Below are 22291 nucleotides of genomic sequence, written 5' to 3'. Positions count from 1 at the left end.
CTCAGAGAGGATCATTAAAAGCCTTAGTCTCAGATAGAAAGGGGTTCACATCCTAGGTGCATCTGTTCCCTGCTGAGGGACCCTGGGCAAGGGACTTTGCTGAGCCTCCATCTTTCCATCTGTAAAATGGGCATAACAATACTATCTCTCTCAGAGTGATTTTATGGGGATTTTGTGAGACAAGGCATGTAAAACTTGTAACACATCATCTGGCACAAGGGAGCCCTAGGTGAAAAAGTTAGTATGCTAGAGAAGTTCCCAAAAGTGATGGAGAAAATTGCCAAATGACAAGGACCATGACCATATAATTGGAGCCACTGTGCCATCTGCTTTCCAAAAGCCCTGCTTTCATTTTCATTTCTTTTAATAAAGGGAGCAGTGAGGGTCTGGCATGGCTTTTCAAAGAGAAATGTGAATTGCCGTCTTCACGTAGTGGTGTGGAGAAGACAGTGATGGAATTGCTGCTGCTGATGAACCAACCTTTAATTACTTGGGGGTTAGGGCCAGTGAAGACCAGCCCTCTGTTCCCCTCTCTCCGTGTTAAATAAAACCCAGACGGGACCAGGGAGCCCATGAAGGGAAAGGTCTTGAAAATACTTGGCTTGTTTTGCCTTTTCTGTCCAGCAGAGGGCAGTGAAAGGTGTTCTAGCCAATTACTCTGCCCACCTGCCTCGCTTATTAATCAGAAACCTCATTTAATCACTTTGCATATATGAGAGGAAATTCATCCCCCTGCCCCCCCCCCACAATTAGAATTAAGTTAGAGGCTTTTTTTTTTTTTTAATTTTTTTTTCAACGTTTATTTATTTTTGGGACAGAGAGAGACAGAGCATGAACGGGGGAGGGGCAGAGAGAGAGGGAGACACAGAATCGGAAACAGGCTCCAGGCTCTGAGCCATCAGCCCAGAGCCTGACGCGGGGCTCGAACTCACGGACCGCGAGATCGTGACCTGGCTGAAGTCGGACGCTCAACCGACTGCGCCACCCAGGCGCCCCTAGAGGCTTTTTTTAAAAAAAAGCCCATTTGGAATGGATCTGAGGACTGGAAATAAAAGCCATTTTGTCACGCGGCACTGCCTTTGGCTGTGATGACTGGACAGGGTTTTACGATGGCTCTAACAACAGTGCCTTCTTGTAAAGCAGCTTGTGTCCTATTGCCAGGCTGGGTGATATCGGAGGGCTGGTAGACGGTTTCACAGCAGAGAATGTAAATCACTGCCCATTGCCGCTGCACATGGCTGATCTGGGAAGGCAGGGAGAGTAAAGCAAGAGCACCGATTTTGCATTAGGTACACCTGCATAGTCTAGCCACAGGGCCTGATAGGGTTGCCTTGTATAAGTATGTCCCGTACGTTATTTGGGACATACTTAAGCTAGAAGATTACTCATTGTTTAACTGAAATTCAAATTTAATTGGGCAACCTCCATTTCTATTTGCTAAATCTGGCAAACCCAGGCCTTGAGCAAATTTCTCAACTTCTCTGAGCCTGAGTTTCCTAGATGTAAAGTGGAATAACAGTAAAATCAGCCTTGGATGGTAGTATGAAGTCAAGTTTTGACAATTCCCAGAGTCTAGAGCCTGACATGTGATTAGCTGTTCAATAGATATCCGGTCCTTACTACAGTTAGCTAACAAACTCACGTTTTTCTCCATTTCAGCTATATTGTCACAGGTGATATTAGAGGTAACATTAAGTTCTACGATCGCACCCTGTCCATTGTTAACTGGTACAGCCACTTCAAACTGAGCTCCATAAGGACCCTGTCCTTTTCAAAGACCCCAGCAGCTCCGCCTACCGAAAAATCAAACTATCCTCCAGACTGCACTTTAAAAGGTGACCTTTTCATCGTAAGGTAAGTTGTTAATGAATCTAGTCATTTGAGTGGCCAAAAAAATGATTGATGTCTTATAGTTGGCATGCGGTGGAATGTTCACCTTGTTCCTAGCATATGTGATAGAACAGGATCGCTCAGTCCTTTGCAGGGCTCGAAGATGGATCTCCAAGGCTGATTATCATCCCTATTTAATCATTTTTTAAAATGAGGCATTATTTTCGTATTAAGACTCTTCAGCGACTGGAAGCTGGAAAGGGCTTATCCCTGAGTTCTAATCTCTGTTGTGTTTGGAGTCCCTCGCTGTAGCTTGGTGTCTCTTCTCCAGGCCGAGTTTGCCCTAGCGCTGCGGTTAAAGGCATTTGATAATTAATAGCCATAACATTTCGAGACTGAATTATGTGCGAGTCTGCTTAATTACCCTTGCCGTATTTGCAGGCACATCTGTATGTGTGCACCAAACTCCATATTTGCATACACAAATGAATATTTGCATGTGCAGATTAGCTAATTGTACAACTGACTGTCCATCTGCATACTTAATGACTCAATTTACATGTAGAAATGTGGGCTTTTTCACTTGCAAATGGAAGCTGTTGGGTATTGGTAGTATATTTTTGGAGATGGTGGGTTAATAATGTCACTAAATTACAGACGACAGAGGCGTTTCATGTGCAATTAGAAGCAGAATAGCTGGCGTGCCCCGTTCCCTGCAAACGCTGATAGTGTCTGGTCTCTCCCTGGCAAACAGGAATCTTATCATTGGAACATCTGACGCTACAGTGTACCACTTAACAACAGACGGGACCAAACTTGAGAAGTTATTCGTGGAGCCCAAGGATGCCATTTGTGCCATCTCCTGCCACCCGTATCAACCCCTCCTCGCCATTGGGAGTCTCTGTGGGATGATCAAAGTGTGGGATTATGAAAAGAAAAAATACCTTTTCAGCAGGGTCTTTGAGAAGGGGCTCGGCATCCAGAGTCTAACCTATAACCCTGAAGGTATTTTCATTTCATCAGCCTGTCTTAGTCTCCAAATCAAAAACAGACCCAAATGGCTGCAGCCCTTGGCTGTAACAGCTCCAGGAAGTTCACCTTGACCGCACTCCCCCCCAGCAGGCCAGAGGACGCACCTTGTCCCTCTGGACCCTGCAGCGTTCGGTGCCTAGTAGTCTCTGAGCACTCATCCCAGAGACTCCTGCTTTTCAGTCTATTTCTCCATCCAGGGTCCTTGTCCGTCATGTTCATTGCTGTCTCCTCAGCACCTAGAACAAGGCCTGGCCCGGAGTCCATGTTTCTTGAATGAGTGAAGTACTTTTCCAGCATTGTTCTCTGGCCTGTGATTTCAGGAGTCCTTCTTGGAGCCGGCTTCACCGAAGGGACAGTTTACATCCTCGATGCAATGTCCTTAGAAAACCAAATCCCGGAGCCTTTCAAATATTCCAGAACCAGCGTGACTCACGTCAGCTTCTCGCATGACTCCCAGTACATGGCAACTGCTGTAAGTGTTTCCACTGTGTGCCATCCAGTGGTCTAGCAGCCTTGTTTACGACCAAAAGGGAGAGAGGACTGGGGGGGGAGGGGTTGGGGGGAGTGGGCGGGGATCGCTGGCGAGTGACTGCTGATGGGTTCGGGGTTCTTTGAGGGGTCATGTAAATGCTCTAAAATTGTGGCATGGGGCAGAGCTCTGTGAGTACACTAAAAACCATGGAGTTGCACACTTTAAAGGTGTGAATTGTGTGGAGTGTGAACTGTATCTCCACAAAGCCGCTGTAAAGGGGGTGGGGGAGACTCTCACTCGAAAACGAGACCGGGCCTCAGGACCTGCGGACTGGGATTTGGCCATCCTGACAGCTCATTTCGGTGTGTTGGTTTCTGGACCCCTTTCTCGGCATCCATCCTTTCATCTTTCTCTTTGATTTTTGACAAGATGACATTCTCATTCATCTCAAAGCACAGTCTTCCCTGGTGTTTTGGATTCTGTTCCTTCCCTCTGTGAATAGGGCTCTTAAGCTCAGTAAAGATTTTCCGAGACCTTTAACCTCTCCCTTCCTGCCAGCTCTCCTGGTCTGCAATGCGCAAGTCTTGCCTTGATGTGGGGTGAGGAGTAAGAGCCACCATGTCCCCGATGCTCTCCCACCCCTGCCTCTGTGCCCGGCCCCTCCTCTGTTCCTGCCTGTACAGGCCCAAAGCTGAGCCTCCGCACCCCTGCAGCACCTGACTTTGGCGCCCCCTTCCCTCAGGCTGCTCTCACACACTCTCCTACCCAGTTCACTCTCAGCCATGATACTATTTAGAACTTACATGTTTTAAGTTTTGTGTAGCTGGATACAGAGAAGGGAGGACAAAGGCAAAAGAGTCAGGGTTTCCTTTTTCCACACAGAAAGAGGTGGGGACCAGAAAGAAGGGTAAGGCCACAGTGTCAGTGTCTCTCTCCCCAACAATTACCTTCGTGGGTTATCTACTGTTAACCTTAATATGTTCCTCTGTAAAATGGGTATTGTTGTTTTTTTTTAAATTTAACGTTTATTCATTTTTGAGAGATAGAGAGGGACAGAGCATGAGTGGGGAAGGGGCAGAGAGAGGGAGACACAGAATGTGAAGCAGGCTCCAGGCTCCGAGCTGTCAGCACAGAGCCCGACACGGGGCTTGAACTCACGAACTGAGAGATCATGACCTGAGCTGAAGTTGGACGCTCAACTGACTGAGCCACCCAGGCACCCCAAATGGGTGTTATTTTATTACTGTATATAATAAATAAATAATTATTTATTATTTAGTCTGATAGACTAAAATTTATTTTTGGATAAAATAGTCTTCTTTATTATTCTTTTTATTGTTTTAGAGATACAGCACAGACAAGAGTGGGGGGTGGGCAGAGGGAGAGAGAAAGAGAGAATCTCAAGCAGGTTCCATGCTGTCATCACAGAGCCTGACATAGGGCTTGATCTCACAACCCTAGGATCATGACCTGAGCTCAAATCAAGAGTTGAATGCTCAACCGACTGAGCCACCCGGGTGCCTCTTGGATAAAATATTCTAACGGCAACATTAGTATGAAAAACATGATGATGATTTTCAAGTTACAAAACCTAGCAAGGAATGACTTGTACTCTTTTGCTCCTATTCAGGATGTATGTTTTACCGTGTCTGTTTATGTGGTGGTAGTCAGAAATGGACACAGGGTCTGGGAATATCTGGCAAGACTTCGTTCTCATCGCAAAAGCATTTGCAGTCTCCTGTTTGGGGTTCATCTGGACAGCAATGAGCCGAGACTGCTGAGCCTCGGGAAAGACAGGCTCTTGGTAAGCCGTTCAGTGTCCATTTATCTCACCACTGGGACTGTGTGTATTTCATTCTTGTTGTGTCTCTGGCATCTGGTATAGCACTGGGCCCACAGTGCATGTTGGAGAAAATGAGTGTACAGCATAACATAGTAGCATAAACATCTCTGGGTCGATGCTTGGTCTCAAGGATGTGCAAAAGCAATGCTCCTTCAGTAGAAGCTGTGTTTGAAAGGTTGAATCTGGATCCTGTCCCAGGCTAGCGACCTGTGGCCCCACCCTCTCCCGCGATGCTGGACAGAGGCCGCAGCAGCTCCCAGGCAGCCACACGGTCGGGAGGGTCAACGGGTGGTACACGGACAGCCACCTGCACCCACACGGCTGTTACATTTGTCACTTTTAGTACAGGATTCAGTAAATTACATGCAATAGTCAACACCTCATTATGAAACAGGCTTTGTGGTGGATGACTGTGCCCAACTGGAGGCTCATGTCCATGTTCTGAGCATGTCTAAGGCGGGCCAGGCTAGGCTGCGGTGTTCCCTAGGGTAGGTGTGTTAAATGCATTTTTGACTTACGATAGGTTTATTGGGATGTAACCCCCTCGTGAGTCAAAGAAGTTCTGTTTCTATCCATCTTAACTTCCTTCCTCGCTCCCTCCCTTTCCTCCATCCCTTTGTCTCCTTTATTATGGCCACCCATCCATTCATTCATCCTGGCCTGGCCACCAAAATCTACCTATGGGTGAAATTCAGCAAGCTGCTAATTTATCATGGTCAAGTGCTGAGATTTAGATATGAATTAGTTCCCACCCTCAAAGAGTTCCCAAGATAATGTTAAGGGAGACAGTATAACATAACTGTGAGAGTTCAGGTTTTGGAGTCAGTTGGAACCTAAATTTGAATTCTCACCCTACCAGTTCTTAGCTGTGTGACCTTGGGCAAGCCACTGAACCACTCTGAACAGGTTTTCTAATCTGTAAAATGGGCACAATGGTACGACTTGACAGGGAAGTCATGAGTGTTAAATGGCATCATGTTTTTAAGGTGCTTAGCTCACTGTCTTTGCCCATAAGGAATGCTCCATAATGGCAGCTTATTAGGAGCAAGGGTCTAAGCAAGTCTTCTCTTAAGAGGCCCAACGTTGTTTCCCCCAGAATAAGACTGTGGGTTTACTTCATTTGGCTCAGTCCTCATGTGTGAATATCTGGGCTCCTCTGCAGATTGAGTATAATCTTCTTAAGAGCTCCAAAGACCACCTGGAAGTCCTGGACATTCACCGAACCGATCAGGGCAACTACCCTACCTGTATGGTCTGGTACCCACCACTCACCAGGGAACTCTTCCTGCTCATTTGCAACAGTGGCTACAAAGTGAAACTTTTTAATTCCACCACGAAAATGTGCAGGTAAGCAGCAGGAGCCTCCCATTGATGCAGAAATCAGTTCCTCAGCCCCCAGCTTATTTCACGTCCCAGCTCATGGACCCATGAGCAGCTTGGCTACCTTTACTCACACTCACTTTGCAGAGGAGGAAAGAAAGGCATGGAAAAGTTGAGAAATTCTCATCCAGGGTCACGTGGCTGGGAAGTTGCCAGAGGCAGGATGCAAATCCAGAGCCCTCTTCTGAGCCCAGCCCTGCACAGAGATGAGGGACCCAGAGCTCAGTGCCTGAGACCCTGTGAAGGAACCCAAGAAGTTGCTGATGCTTTATAAACTCTCCTATCCTTCCCTCATGGATAACAACAGATATTTTCACTTGAATACTACCAATTGTGTGATTTTTAAAAAAAGATTTTATTATTATTTTTTAAGTAATCTCTGCACCCAACGTAGGGCTCAAACTCACAACCCCGAGATCAAGAATCACATGTTCTACCGACTGAGCCAGCCAGATGCCCCTAATTGTGCAATTTTTCTTACTCTTGGTTCCTAAAGGAGTTTTTCAGTTTACCTGAAGGCATTCGTGTGTTCCCGCAGTATTCACCCAGCCCCTACCTGAGCCAGGTTCTGTCCGAGGTGCTGAAGGTGGAGATGCAAACAGCATTGTTCCTGCCACCATGGAATTTGCATCTTGGAGGGGGAGTGGAGTTCATGGGAGTTCTGGGCCGGGTCCATGTTTGAGGTCAGGAGCTCATGGTGCTTTAAAGCCATGAGATGAGAGAAGATTCCAGAAGGGAAAAGTGTATAGAGGAGCGGCCAAAGGACCAAGCCCAGGGCATCTTCAAAGCTGAGCCTTTCAGAGCAGCAGCCTCTCCATCCTGAAGTAGGTCTACATCTGTGCTTGGCACTTGTGCTGCTAGGCCCGGCCCCCAGGGTTTGCTCCCCCTGATAGATACAGATTATGGTGCACCGTCCCTGCATCAGGGCTCTGCACTCTTCTTCAACAACGCTCCCAAGTATTATCCCACTGAGGTTCTGACATGCAACAGAAATTGCTGCTCAGGAAAGGATGAGACTTAATCCTTGAACCTAGTTCTGACTCTGTCCTCTACTTCACACCACTGAGTGCCGGTGCAGCCCTTGCTTTGGGTGCATCCCCTCTCTGCCTGTGGTTTGGCTGCCTTGTGGTATGGCTGGCAAGATCAGAGGCGTGGAGGCTGGAGAAACACAGAGGTGAGAACTCATTAGTGACCTCACCTGGGAGAAAGAAGTGAGAAAACTGGCCAATAGCAGCTGGTCCTATGCTTGAGGAAGATCATCGTTTTGAAATGTTTCTCAGTAAGATAGGTCCTCAGAGGATCACCATCATATTCTTCTTCTTCCTTTTTTAAACATTTGTTTCCAGAAGGGTACAAGGAAAAATGACTGAGAAATGCTATGTCATGTGGCATGAATAGGAGAGAAATCCAGCACAACTTTTTTTTAATGTTAAAACACTGGGAAGGAGACATTTGAAAGATACATGGCAAAAGAATTTTAGGCGATCCTGGAATCTTCGTACATGATCTTTAATGGAAACAAACCTTTTGGACATGGACTATCCCATAGATATGAAAGTCCTGAGAAAATCTGACTTTGCCAAGCAGATAGATTGGGCATGGAGGGCCCCCAGGCTCGAAGTTCCTGCTAATAATTACTAAGCAGAGACCTAGAGCCACACAGTTAGAGGAGTTTCTGCCATTGATAATCAGTTGGAAATTAGCATAAGGCATCTTTTTATTTTTATTTAAAAATTTCTTTTCATAAAACATCTTTTACTATTTTTTTCAGAGAGACAGCCTGAGCAGGGAGGGGGAGAGGGGAGAGAGAGAGAGAGAGAGAATGTCAGGCAAGCTCCATGCTGAGTGTGGAGTCCAAAGTGGGGCTTGATCTCATGACCCCAAGACCACGACCTGACCTGAAATCACGAGTTGGACATTTAACCAACTGAGCCACCCAGGTGTCCCTTAAAAAATAATTTATCGAAGTGAAATTCAATAACACAAAATATAAAAACTAGGGTCACCTGGGTGGCTCAATCGGTTAAGTGTCTGACTTCAGCTCTGTCTCTCTCTCAAAAAAATAAACATTTAAAAAAACATAAAAACTAACCATTTTATTTTTTAATTTTGTTAATGTTTGTTTATTTTTGAAAGAGAGAGAGAGAGAGTGAGCACAAGCCGGGGAGGGGCAGAGAGAGAAAGGGAGACAGAGAATCTAAAGCAGGCTCCAGGTTCCGAGCCATCAACGCGGAGCCCAACATGGGGCTTGAACTCACGAACTGTGAGATCATGGCATGAGCCAAAGTCAGATTCTTAACTGACTGAGCCACCTAGGCACCCCAAAACTAACCATTTTAACATGAACAATTCACTGGCATTTAATGCATTAACAATGTCATGCAACAACCACCTGTATCTAATTCCAAAACATCTCCATCACTCCAAAGTAAAGCCCTTTGCATAAAGCATCTTTTAAGTTGTAGGAATAATAAGGCCTCATAACCACACTTACTTGGGTAAGAAGTGCCTTTTCATGATAAATCCAAAACAATTTTAAAATGCATTAAAAAATATCTAGACCTTAAAAAGGCAGTTCGCAGAAAAAGGCCAATAAACCTATGAGCAGATGTTCACTAGTGTATCAAAGATGTAAATGAAAGCAAGACATCATTTTTCACGAACCAGATTAGCAAAGATAAAGTTGACCAACAGTGCACAGTGTTGGCAAAGGTGTAGGGGGGTGGGCACTCTCTGCCTGCTGGGGAGATGTGGAAACTGGGGCATCCTTTGGGAGAGCAATTGTTGCCCGCTGTTAATTTGCATCATGTTGTCTGATGTCTAGGAATGTAGCCCACAGACGTCCTCACCCAGTATGCCAAGACATAAGTAAAAGGATGTCTTGTTTGAAAATATTTTCAAAAGTGGAAACAATCCAGATGTCCATTAATAGGGGATTGGTTAAATGATGGCTTGTTACTACGCTGAAACATGATACTGCTTGTAGAAAAGAAAAAAAGAGGGGCATCTGGGTGGCTGGGTTAAGCATTTGTCTTGATCAGCTCAGGTCTTGAGCTCAGGGTCATGAGTTCAAGCCCCACACTGAGCTCTGTGCTACGTATGAAGCCTACTTAAAAAAAAGAAAGAAAAAAATCAGCTTTCTGTGTAGTATCATGCAACTATCCCTATGACATACTATATTTTCATATACAATGGTGTTTCCATAATTTATATAATTTTCACATAAAATTATAATTACATAGGTTAGAATACATAAAAGAAATTCTCAAGTCTCAGACACCAGACTGTTACCCACAATTATCTCGGGATGAAAGAGTGCAGCAATGTGGGAGTCTAGGTAGACTGTCTATCTTATGCATGTCTAAGTGTGTGAAATTGTTTACAATGAATATGTAATACTTTTTTAATTAGAAGCAAAAGATGCTAACTTTATGAAATTGTCAGATATGCTTAACAATGGTGACAGTTACATTGTCTGGCTCCTACTATGTGCCAGAAATTGTTCCAAGTGCTTTATGTATATTAACCTACTTAATGTTTACCACTGACTCCTGGGGCAGGTGCTGTCATTGTCATTGTCCCCATTTACTGTTGAGGAAGTGGAAGCATCGGGAGGCTGAATAGTTCGACCTTTTTTTTTTTTTTTTTTTGCTTACTTATAATTTAAACCAAGATACGTTTTACATATCATAAAATTTACCCCTTTTCAGTGGTTTTTACTATATTTACAAAGTTGTGCAATCATCACCACTGTCTAATCCAAGAGCATTTTCATCACCCCAAAAACAAACCCTGCACCCATTAGCAGCCACCCCCCATACCCTCCTTCCTTCCTTCCCCAACTCCTGCCCCACTCCTGACAGCCACCAATCTGCATCTGTCTCTGTGCATTTATCTATTATGGATATTTCGTGTGTATGGAATTATGCCTGTGTGACATTTTGTGTCTGGCTTCTTTCACTCAGCATCCTGTTTTCAGGGTTCATCTGTGGTGTGGCATGTTTCAGTGTTCATTTTTATGGCTGAATAATACTCCATTTTATAGATGTATCCCATTTGGGGGCACCTGGGTGGCTCAGTCGGTTAAGTGCCTGACTCCGGCTCAGGTCATGATCTCACATTTAGTTCGTGAGCTTGAGCCCTGCATTGGGCTCTGTGCTGACAGCTCAGAGCCTGGAGCCTGTTTCCAATTCTGTCTCCATCTCTCTCTGACCCTCCCCTGCTCACGCTCTGTCTCTCTTTCAAAAATAAATAAACATAAAGAAAATGTCTACCTCATCTGTCTATTCATTCACCTGTTGGTGGACATCGGTGTTGTCTCTGTGTTGGGCTCTTATGAACATTTGTGTGTAGGTTTCCATGCAGATACGTGTCCTGTTTCTCTTGGGTAGAGACCTGGGAGTAGAAGTGCCAGATCACATAGTAACTGTTTAACCATGATGAGGAGCTGCCAGACTGGTTACCAAACAGTGCCACCCGCTCACGTTCCCACCAGTGGTGTGTGACAGCCCCACGTCCTCCACGTGGGATTCAAATCAGTCTTCTCTTAGCCATGGTCTCCCCACCTCTGTCCACTCAGGGATACTGGGGGAAGGTCCTCGGACATCCCCACACAGGGTGACTTGTGGCTAACCAACGTGTGGTCCCTCAGGTGGCTGTTTAGCATTTCTGACATTTCACCTAAGTCTCCATGTGTATGAACCTGACCATGGATCATCCAACCTGATCCCCCCCACCCCCGGCCCCCTGCAGCATCCTGCAGCCCGGCCAGCATCTGCCCTCACAACTGGCCCCTGCTCCCCTGCTCAGCTCACCGCCCTCCACCTCCCACTCCTTCCCCCTTGAATTTTCCTTCCGCAGTTTTCCACCAACAGTCCATCTTCCATGCACTTGCACCCCCTGTTTCCACTGCCTGTTCTGTCACCTCCATATTCTTCTCCACCTTTCCAACTCACCATTGCACACCCAGCTCACAGGTCTCCTTCCTCAGAGCTGTCTCGGAGCCCTGAACCTGCCTGTTCCCATGCCTCTGCCCTCACGGTGCTCCCGTGCCTGTCGTCCCTGCCAGGCTGTGAGCTCACGTCTGGGTCCGAGCACCTCGCACAGTGCCTGGCACAGAAGGTCCTTAAAAAAGGCTGTTTAATGGATTTGTACTTTGTTCAGTGCACGTACATGGAGTATGTACTGTCCCCACTAGACATGGGCTGGGGACAGGGGACACAGGGAGAAAACACATCCAAACAACAAGGGACTTATAATAAGATTGTAATAGCTACTCGCCTCACAGGGACAGATCCAGGTTTTGCGAGGTATGAAGTGTGTTAGGATTTGTGGGCACTGTTAAAAAAAAGGGGGTATATAATTAAGACTAAAACACACCAGGACTCCTCCTAGGCCTCAGAAGATGCCTGTGTGAGCCAGAGTCCTGAAGCTACCATTTTCCAGCTTCAGGAAATGTCCTGCTCCGGGCTCAGGGTAACATCCCGTCAATTCCTCGCCTCAGATCAGATTCCTAACAGAGTCTGAGTTAAAGAAGTCTGACCATTGTGGAGGTACAATTCATTACAGTCTGAGTCACAGACAGTTTTTTCGGAAGTCTGTGTGTTGCACTTGGACCCGCGCGTCAGGCGTCTGTAGCAACAGGTATCACGTCATCTAATCTCTTGGCCGACCACTGAGGAAGGGGTGTTTTCCTGCTTCCTGCCCACGCGTGCCTCTCATTCACCGCCTTTTTCACATCCCCTGTTCCCGTACACATCCTCGAGGCATAATGTTCCCTTCACTCAGCCGTCAGGAAGGAAAGTCAGAACCTCCACGCAGAAAGCATCCTTCACAGTCTGACTTTCCTGGAGCATTTACCGTTTGAGGCTGTGCCCCTTATTTATGGCAGCTGTTAGCCGCAGTTGAGAGCGAGGTTCTTAGCCAAGTGACAGGTCAGGAAATTCAGAATTTAAAATGTATACAGCATCATGAAACGTAGCTAGTCAGGAAAACTGCATTCAGATTTGTGGAACTGAAAAAAAAATGTTTCTTTTTTTTTTCTCATGCAGAAAGACGCTTCTTGGGCCAGTTTATGGTTCTTCCATTGAACAGGTACAAATCCTCCCAGTGAAGAGCACCTTGGAACTGCAGAAACGCTACATGGTGTTTATTAACAGAGACAAGGTATGAGCCTCTGCTCTCTGCCTCTGTGAGATGACTCTGTGGGTTTTGAGTGGCAGTCAGCCCCAAGTAGGATCAGACTCTAGGATGCTGGGTGTCATAGCCCAGCCCCTGACTTCTGTCCCTGTCCACAGTGATACTGAAATTTGCCATAAATGAGTGGAAATGGGTCTTCGGAGGCATTTTTGAGCGGAGTTAACTATATTTTCTGTACCCGTGCGAAGACACATTGTCACCAAAGGATGTTTTCTCTCTGATTTATTTACATGGAAAAAAACTTATAAAGACATGCAAACTCGTTGCACTTAGTCCTACATTTAATAAATAATCGAGGGGCGCCTGGGTAGCTCAGTCAGTTGAGCGTCTGGCTTCGGCTCAGGTCATGACCTCACGGCCTGTGGGTTCGAGCCCCGCGTCGGGCTCTGTGCTGACAGCTCAGGGCCAGGAGCCTGCTTCGGATTCTGTGTCTCCCTCTCTCTGCCCCTAACCCACTCATATTCTGTCTCTGTCTCTCTCAGAAATAAATAAATATTTCAAAAAAATTTTCTTAAATAATCTATTGAAAAGCGTAAAATCATGGGATTCCAGAATTATTCTGGAAAACCTTGGATATCTGACTCTGAAGACCAGTGAAATCCTTCCTGGGTCTCTACCGGGACCTGGCATCTCTCTCCTAAGGGAACGCCCCACAGGGGTCAGTGTATGTGAGCCCCTGGCCACGTGAAATGTGTGGGGTAGCTCCAGATGCACACGTCCTTCCAGTAAACAGAACCGGAGGTAACACGTGAATGTGCGAGGTCCTAGCCCAGGCCCCAGTTGTCTGAATCTGAATTTCCAATTACATATTCCTCCCTAGGTTGGACTTCAGATCTTACCTGTTGATGGCAATCCACATAAGACATCTGCTATTATATGCCACCCAAGCGGGGTGGCTGGAATGACCGTTTCCTATGACGGCTGCTATGCCTTCACGGCAGGAGGACATGATCGATCGGTGGTGCAATGGGAAATCAACTTAAGGTATGTGTTGAGGCAAGAACCTACCCCCACAAAGAAGGTGTCAAGTGTAGACGCCTTTTCCTTAATGTTTATTAATTTTTGAGAGAGAGAGAGAGAGAGAGAGAGAGAGAGAGAGAGCATGGGAGGGACAGAGAGAGAGAGGGAGACACAGAATCTGAAGCAGCCTCCAGGATCTGTTAGCACAGAGCCTGACGCAGGGCTCGAACTCATGAACCACGAGATCATGACCTGAGCCGAAGTCGGATACTCAACCGACTGAGCCACTCAGGTGCCCCCAGACCCTCTTTTCTTAACTAGTAACAGCAGACGGGTGTTAACCCCCTACAGCCTGGCGTTCAGGTTCCTCCCCATGACATCTGTCCATACTGATGTGCGGATAAAAGGTTACTATTCACTACTATTTGCAGCGAAGGCAGCGTGATTCCACTTTGTTTGGTGCGGCCCCTGAAATACTTCCCACTCTGTCATCTGCAAACTCGCACCAGCTACAAAGATCTTGCCCAAATCTCCCAAGCACGTGTAACAGAAATAGTAGGAGTCTTATTGAAACATGTGTGTCCACTCTGCTCTTCACACCCGCCTGCCCTGAGCTGAGACGCTCTACCTTGGGCGAGGCTGGAAAAATCCGGGTCGAGGATCAGACAGTACCTGCACCTGGGGGCCCAAGAGACATGGGTTTGGATGTGGAGCCTCCTTTCTGCTGGCTGTGACACCCAGGGCATGCTTCTTACCATCTCTGATCTTCAGACTCCTTGTCTGTGAAACGGTGGGGGGAAGGAGGGTAATGATAGGGACTTTAATAGGATCCTTGTAAGAAGGATTGAGTAGGTTAATATAGGGAAGGCATCCAGCACAGAGCTAAGGGCTCGGTACATTATTTCCTCTCCTGTGTTCTTCCTTGTGAAGGTCTTATTAAAGAGCTTTCCCGAAAAGGGGGGCAAGTACTACAGTAATCCTCTCATCTACTCCGATTCACTGAGCTGCCACAGGGCAGAGCCAGTGCCTGTCCCTCAACACCTTCTCCCAGCCCCTGCCTCTCAGATGGCCTCCTGCCCGGCAGCGTCCCGTTGAAGAGCTGGGTATAGACAGCTCAGCGGCACCTTCCCTCTTAAAGAATCCTACCTTCCTCCGATTCCTGGCTCCCAGTGAAAGTGTACCCCCTGTCATCTGCCAAGCGTACATCTTTCTTTTATGGCAGACATCGAAGCTTCTTCCCTTAACCTGAATATAAGCAAAACTCGCCAGGTAAGTCTGCTCTGGATCCTCGCTGGCTTCAGACTGCGGTTGTCACTCTGACCTTCACCTCTGCCTTCACCTAAGGGCAGATGGTGGGAATTTGGGAATTCCGAAGCTAGAGGTGAGCTCTCACATTGAAAAGTACTTCCTGGGGCGCCTGGGTGGCGCAGTCGGTTGAGCGTCCGACTTCAGGCAGGTCACGATCTCGCGGTCCGTGAGTTCGAGTCCCGCGTCAGGCTCTGGGCTGATGGCTCGGAGCCTGGAGCCTGTTTCCGATTCTGTGTCTCCCTCTCTCTCTGACCCTCCCCCGTTCATGCTCTGTCTCTCTCTATCCCAAAAATAAATAAACGTTGGAAAAAAAAAAAAAAAAAAAAGAAAAGTACTTCCTGAGTGTGTGGCCAGTCCCTGGAACAGTGGAGGCGAGCCACACCCTGCTGAGAGAACAGAATCCGCCCCCCACACACACCTTTTCATTTTTGTCTTCTTCTCGATAATCATGGTAGAGATTAGAGGGTGAAAAACGGCACCCGCTTTCCAATGGCTTCCCGGTGCCTGGCCAGAGTCCAGGCTTCCGAGAATTTCAATTTAATCTGTTGTGGGGACAAAGGATCATTATAAGCTAATTAGCACTTCATTGCTGTTTCTGGTGTCTTAATATGTTCAGTGCTTCACTAATGGGAAGAAATGTAACAACCCTAAACAAATAAACAAACAAAATTCCCTGCTGGTCTAACGACGGTGAGTCGTAGGGTGAAGTACAGATGTTAAGTCCGCTCACGTTCCCGTGATTGTAATCAGGGTGCTTCTGGGCCCAAATACGATCACTGCAGCACATTGACCTTCTCCTGGGCAGACCCCTTCCCTTCATCTTCTCCTAGGGTTCATTCCACGCGTACTGTGCTGTGCCTTTGCCCCGACTTTGCCGGCATGCTGCCTTTTTCCTCCCCTTGTTTGGCACCTGTTTGGTTTTGATGGTTTGGTTTGTTTGTTTGTTTGTTTGTTTGTTTAGATAGAGTGAGCGGAGAAGTGGGGCAGAGGGAGAGAGAGAGAGGGTCTTCAGCCAGGCTCCATGTTCAGTGTGGAGCCTGACTCAGAGCTCGATCCCACGACCCTGGGATCATGAGCTGAGCCAAAATCAAGAGTGGGACGCTCAACTGACTGAGCCACCCAGGCACCCCTGGCACCCGTTTTTAAATCCCCCATTGCTCTTTTGTGCTTCACCTCATAGCCACCTGGGGTCCTGCTGCTGTGCTCAGACAAGAGCAGAAAGACCCAGATTCACATACCACCTTTCCTGCCTGCTTGCTCTGTGACCTCAGGCTAGTCCCTTAACTTCTGAGTCTCAGTTTCTCCATCTGTTAAATGGGAATACCATCAGTGTTTTGAGGGTAGAGATTACCACAGCTGCTGTTCCTCTCCTGCCTCCTCCCCTAGGGAGCATTTGCTGAAACTTACCATGTGCTGATTACAGTGTTCACTGCTTCTCCTCACTGAGCTCATGTCCCAGAAGTATGGCTCGGCACACAGTAGGTTTGCAATAAGCATCCTTGCCCTTTGTGCCCTAATGACCCCCTTTTTTTATTGCAAGTATTCGAAACCCAACTGAAGCACAAAGGGGAATTAATGAGAAGGTCATGGGCATCTCAGGTAACCATGCTGCACGAGGTGCAGGGACTGCGTGTGCACGCGGTGCCCTCGCCACTTGCTCTCTGTGGGGCTCTGCTACTGGCTTCATTCTCTGCACAAGTGGATTTTGTCACCCGGAGTGAACATGGCCACTGACCGTCCTCAGATTTCACAAACTGGAGCTCTCACCGCAGAGGGAGTGGGTTTCCTTCTCCAGCTCTGCTTGGACAGGCCAGTCCTGTCCCTCTCGCTCTCTGGGGTCAGTCAGCGGCGGGCAGGAAGTAGGGTGCATAGTACGGTCCTGACCACCAGAGTGCTGTTTCCAGAGAATCCGGAGCTCTTGTGAGCCTTTCCCAGACACTCCTGGTAGTGACAGGCTCCTCTGTGTCGCCTCTGGCCTTTACCTGGCCCTGTTCCAGGGCCACGTGGCTAAAAGTGGTCTCCCACAGAGCCTGTCGGGATTGGGGCTGGACAAGGCCTGGAGGCCACAGAGGAGGAGCCCTGTCCGCTGGATACCTGCCTCGATAGCTAATACCAGAGCTGAGAGCTGGGTGAAGCCTGGGCCCTGCCGGAGAGGGGCCTCAGGCCCCCTGGAGAATACACCAGCTCCCCCAGACCCGAAGGTAGCCTGCTTATGCGGGCTCCCGCGACAGAGGGCCAGCACGCTTTTGTGGCTGACTCTTTGAAGAGGAGAGCCATGCAGGTGAATAGTGATGCCCAGTTCAACAGTAATAATCGCTCCTCGTACTGAGCCTTCGCTGGGCCGGGCCCTGTGCTGACTGCTCTCCACCCATTTTCTGATTTCATGCTCACAGCCATCCTGGGAGGCAGGGACTGGCAATGTCCCCACGGTGGTACCCCCATATATCTGGAAACTAGCTCCAGGGTGCTAAATGACACCCCCCCCCCCCCCCCCCCCCAGGCACTGGAGTAAGTGGTGGGGCTGGGATTCACATCCGGTCTTTCAGATTCAACACCACACCTAACAAACGCTCATCACGGAGGAAAACAAAGGGCTTCGTGTCAAACCCTTTATGTGCCTTCACTTTATTTTCGAAACAACCCTGTGAGGCAGACCTGTGACTATTCCCATTTCATAGATGAGGAAACTGGGGCCCAGGGAGGCTGTCGCTGACCCGTGACCACACTGCTTGTGAGTGGCAGAGCCAGGACTCAACGCGTGTCCCTCTGACTCCAGATTCTGGATACTTAACCACTTCCCTGCTGTGGTCTGCACCGAAGTGTGTTTTAATAACTCCACAAAGAGGCTAATGGCCTGATTAGCAGAAATCCAGTTAGTGGACTATTACAATGATTTCCTATTACGTGTATTTCGTGCGAGGCAGAGTCAGTCTCATACAAAAAAGTAGGTTTTCTTACCATTTACGGTGCCTATTTTTAGAAAACCTGACCCCATGTTAGAGAGCAGAGGGTTATTTTTATCTGACTGGCATGGGTCCCTTGTGGCCTCCCGAGTTTTTATGGAAGCAATTAGTGTTGGCAGTGTACCTGCACTTACCCCGGTTTTTGGCTCTGGTCATACACAGATCTCACGAGGGACGCGGCTCCACTGGGATGCACTGTGGTTTCAGTGCACAGGGGTCCTCCCTCCCTCCCCCCCTCCCTGCCTCCCTCAGGGGAGGAGCCGTGCTCCCCGAAGATTGCCCACAAATTGCCAAGCGCCTGCCCTGTCATCGGCGAGAGAATATCACTACCATTAAGGCAGGTACCCTGTACCACCAGGTTCTACATTGAAATTGAATTTTCCGTTTTTGGCTTCATTTCAGAAGGAATTTTCCTGACAAGTTTACCGAGACCCTACTTGTATGGGCATCGTGACACCCTGCCGAGGTCCGCAGTGCCAGCGGGACTCGGGCTGGCCAGTGCTCAGGCGCGAGCGCTCCCTAACAGCGATGTTTCTGTCACCGTTCTAGTGCTCTGGAGGCTGCAGTTTCTCTCGGGGGCGAAGACTTGACCCCGTTCTACGGTCTGGTGGCTGGTGGCAGGGAAGGAAAATTCTACAGGGTAATTGTCCTCAGAGTAAACACTTCCTGGTAACATCTAGTTAAGTTTGTGAAACAAATGAGCCCGGGATGAACCTTCTTGCCTTTTTCCCAAAGCTCTTTTCCCCACTGAGCTCTGAACGTACTTTCTAGAAAATGTCCTTGAAGTCCTAATGGATGCTGCAGACTTGAGCCAAAATGTGTCTTGTGTTTCATTGTATTTGCACATAGGAGCTGGAAGACTATTTTTACTATTCTCAGCTCCGTAGTCAAGGAATTGATACAATGGAGACCAGAAAGGTGTCGGAACACATTTGCCTGTCGGAGCTTCCTTTTGTCATGAGAGCAGTTGGCTTTTACCCCTCGGAAGAAAAGGTAGGCGGAACGAAAACAAGAGACGCAGTGGGACATGTTATTCATGAAAACGACCTCTGGGAGCAACAGTTATAGGTCAAAAGTAAAAATTTAACATTATTCTTACGTAAACGGATCAAAAAGAAGATTATGGGCATCCCAGACACTCTCCTTAGAAACAGACTTACCATAAAGATAGTCCTTAAAGACTTCTTCCTTACCAGAGTTTGATGCCAGTAAGAGCCTGGGTTTGGAATTAGACTGGCCCCTGATGAGTTCAAGGAGATGATGCCTGAGAAATGCCCACAAAGCACTCAGCACAGGGCCAGGCGCATAGGAAAAGCCCTGTAAATGGTCGTTATTGGGATGACCTTCACTTTGTAGTTGCTGTTAACCTGGCCTGTGTGAATGGGGCGCCTCTGGGAGGTGGGTGCTCATCCTGTGCTGTGGGCTCAGGAGACACAGTCATTCCTCATGACCTCACACAACACGCCCGGCCGCAAGGGACCAGAAGCTCTCGAGGGAGACTGCTCCCCTTAGAAACCGTGGTTACGATGCAACTGACTGGGTTTTCTCTCAGACTTGAGGTGTTAACACATTCTCATTGTAGAAAGTTTGGGGCACCTGGGCAGCTCAGTCGGTTAAGCCTCCGACTCCGGCTCAGGTCATGATCTCGCAGTTTGTGAATTTGAGCCCTGCACAGAGCTAGCTTTGGATCCTCCCCCCTTCTCTCTCTCTAAAGTAAATAAACATTTAAAAAAAAATCTTAGAAAAAAAAAAGGAAAGAAAGCTTGGAAACGGTACACAAATGAAATGAAGAAAATACTAATAATCCCACTACACAGACTTAACAGTTTTTAGTATTTTCCGGGATATCTATATAAAATTTTGTATATATATTTCATATATATATATATATATGTATATATATATATATAATTTAAAAACCTAATTGGTATTGTGTTGAATATATATTTTTATCCTATATTTCCTCTTGATGTCATTTCACAAGCATTTTCCATGTATTAGTAATTCTCTGAAAACATGATTTTTAAAGGATATGCCTTAATTTTGTAACTTACCCTGATTTAGAAAATAGAACTATATGGGGCACCTGGGTGGCTCAGTCGGTTAAGCGTCCGACTTCAGCTCAGGTCACGATCTCGCGGTCCGTGAGTTCGAACCCCGCGTCGGGCTCTGGGCTGATGGCTCAGAGCCTGGAGCCTGCTTCCGATTCTGTCTCCCTCTCTCTCTGCCCCTCCCCCGTTCATGCTCTGTCTCTGTCTCAAAAATAAATAAACATTAAAAAAAAATTTTTTTTAAAGAAAATAGAACTATAGAGAAGAAAATAGAAATTACTCAGAGATAATCACTGTTAACATTTTAGTGGACTTCCTTCTATTGTTTTATGCATGGATATAGATACATCTATATTTTTAAATAAGGAATTGGCATTATATGGCTTATATGTGTCTGTGACAATATATATCAACAGTTTACAGAGGATGTGTGCATATACATGTACATATGTACAGATTTGTGTGAATATATAGGCATATCTGTGTATGTGTATATATATGTATATATTTGTATCAACATTCTTTTACATTTTTTTTTAACGTTACTTTATTATTGAGAGACAGACAGAGACGGGGCAGAGAGAGGGGGAGACACAGAATCTGAAGCAGGCTTCGGGCTCTGAACTGTCAGCACAGAGCCCAATGCGGGGCTCGAACTCACAAACCGCGAGATGATGACCTGAGCCGAAGTCGGATGCTTAACCGACTGAGCCACCCAGGCACTCCTGTGTCAACATTCTCAGTAACTGTTGTTTTGTAAGCGTGGTGGCAAAAATTCCTTGACAATATACTTTTCCCCCCCAGCTTTATTGAGACAAAATTGACATACAACCTATATAGTTTAAGGCATGCAGTTTAGTAATTTTATATATGTGTTGTTGCAAAAACGATCACCACAGTAAGGTCAGTTAACAGATCCACCACCTCGTGTAGCTACAATTTTTTGGTGTGGTGAGAACTTTCAAAATCTATAGTCGTCATGCTGTACATTACCTCCCTGGGACTTTTTCATCTTATAACTGGAAGTTTGTACCCTGGCAACCACTCTCTATTTTCTATGAGTTTGGTGTTGTGGTTTTTTTGTTTTGTTTTTTTAGATTCCATATACATGCATTTGTCTTTCTTTGACTTGTTTCACTTAGCATAAAGCTCTCAAGTTTCATCCATGTTGTTGTAAATGGCAGGATTTCCTTCTTTTTTATGGTTGAATAGTGTTCCGTGATGTATACAGAAATCACATTTTCTTTCTTTATTCCCACCAACAGTGCATAAGGGATCCCTTTTCTCCACATCCTCGTCACCAGTTACCTTTTGCCACTCTAACAGGTGTGAAGTGACAGCTCATTATGGCTTTGATCTGTGTTTTCCTGATGATTAGTGACATTGTGCACCTTTTCACGTTTGAATATCTTGTTTGGAAAAATGGTTGTTCAGGTCTTTGGCCCATTTTTAAATTGGGTTATTTATTTTTTTGCTGTTGGGTTATATGTTTTCCTTATATATTTTAGAGAGTAGCCTCTTATCAGATATGTGGTTTGCAAATATTTTCTCTCATTCCATAGGTCACCTTTTCATTTTACTAATTTCTTTTTGTTGTGCAGAAGTTTTTTTTTTAATGTTCTGTTTAATTTTTTTTAATGTTTATTTATTTTTGAGAGAGAGAGAGAGAGAGAGAGAGAGAGACAGAGCACGAGCAGGGGAGGGGCAAAGAGAGAGAGAAACACAGAATCCCAAGCAGGCTCCAGGCTCTGAGCTGTCAGCACAGAGCCCAACCCCACAAACTGTGAGATCGTGACCTGAGCTGAAGTTGGACACTCAGGCACCTGAGTGACCCAGGCGCCCCCGGAAGCTTTTTAAAAATGTTTATTTATTTATTTAGAGAGCAAGAGCAAGAAAGAACATGTGTACACACACAAGCAAGGGAGGGGCAGAGAGAGGGTGGGGGAGAGAGGAAATCCCAAGCAGGCTCCATGCTGCCCGCACGGAGCCCAGTGTCGGGCTCGATCCCCTGAACTATGAGATCATGACCTGAACCCAAATCAAGAGTTGGGTGCTCATTCAATCAACTGAGCCACCCAGACACCCCACCAGGCGGGAGCTTCGTTTGATGTAGACAACATGCTTTTTACAGGCTGGGTACTTGCTTGAGCCGGTCCCCAGCTGACAGCCATGTAGATTGTCTTGAAGTGTTTGGCTGTCAGAGACATGGTTGTGATGAGCATCTCTGTGTGCAGTTTTTGCATACTCCTCTGAT

The 22291-nt window shown here is 46.8% G+C and overlaps 1 protein-coding gene across 5 annotated transcripts in view; it reads left to right on the top strand.

The window, feature by feature from the left end:
* CFAP251 (cilia and flagella associated protein 251) overlaps window positions 1-22291 on the top strand; it is a 69060-nt gene that overhangs the window by 28178 nt on the left and 18591 nt on the right. For 3 of the 5 annotated variants that reach the window (XM_086681607.1, XM_025933215.2, XM_086681608.1), the window contains exons 11-19: window positions 1660-1854; window positions 2585-2835; window positions 3183-3334; window positions 4965-5138; window positions 6340-6524; window positions 12608-12722; window positions 13576-13739; window positions 18536-18626; window positions 18836-18979. In XM_086681607.1, the coding sequence (XP_086537733.1) occupies window positions 1660-1854; window positions 2585-2835; window positions 3183-3334; window positions 4965-5138; window positions 6340-6524; window positions 12608-12722; window positions 13576-13739; window positions 18536-18626; window positions 18836-18979 (1471 nt within the window). Of the gene's footprint in view, window positions 1-1659; window positions 1855-2584; window positions 2836-3182; window positions 3335-4964; window positions 5139-6339; window positions 6525-12607; window positions 12723-13575; window positions 13740-14645; window positions 15121-18388; window positions 18502-18535; window positions 18627-18835; window positions 18980-22291 lie in introns of those variants that run through there. The other 2 variants (XM_086681609.1, XM_086681610.1) reach the window with 2 other exon arrangements.

This window comes from Puma concolor, chromosome D3 (genome assembly GCF_028749965.1).
Source record: "Puma concolor isolate L17-30 chromosome D3, mPumCon1.1.hap2, whole genome shotgun sequence".
In the NCBI taxonomy this organism is placed as follows: Eukaryota; Metazoa; Chordata; class Mammalia; order Carnivora; family Felidae; genus Puma; species Puma concolor.
Note: the sequence above shows the minus strand (reverse complement) of the source record. Positions and strands in the feature narration are given on the sequence as shown.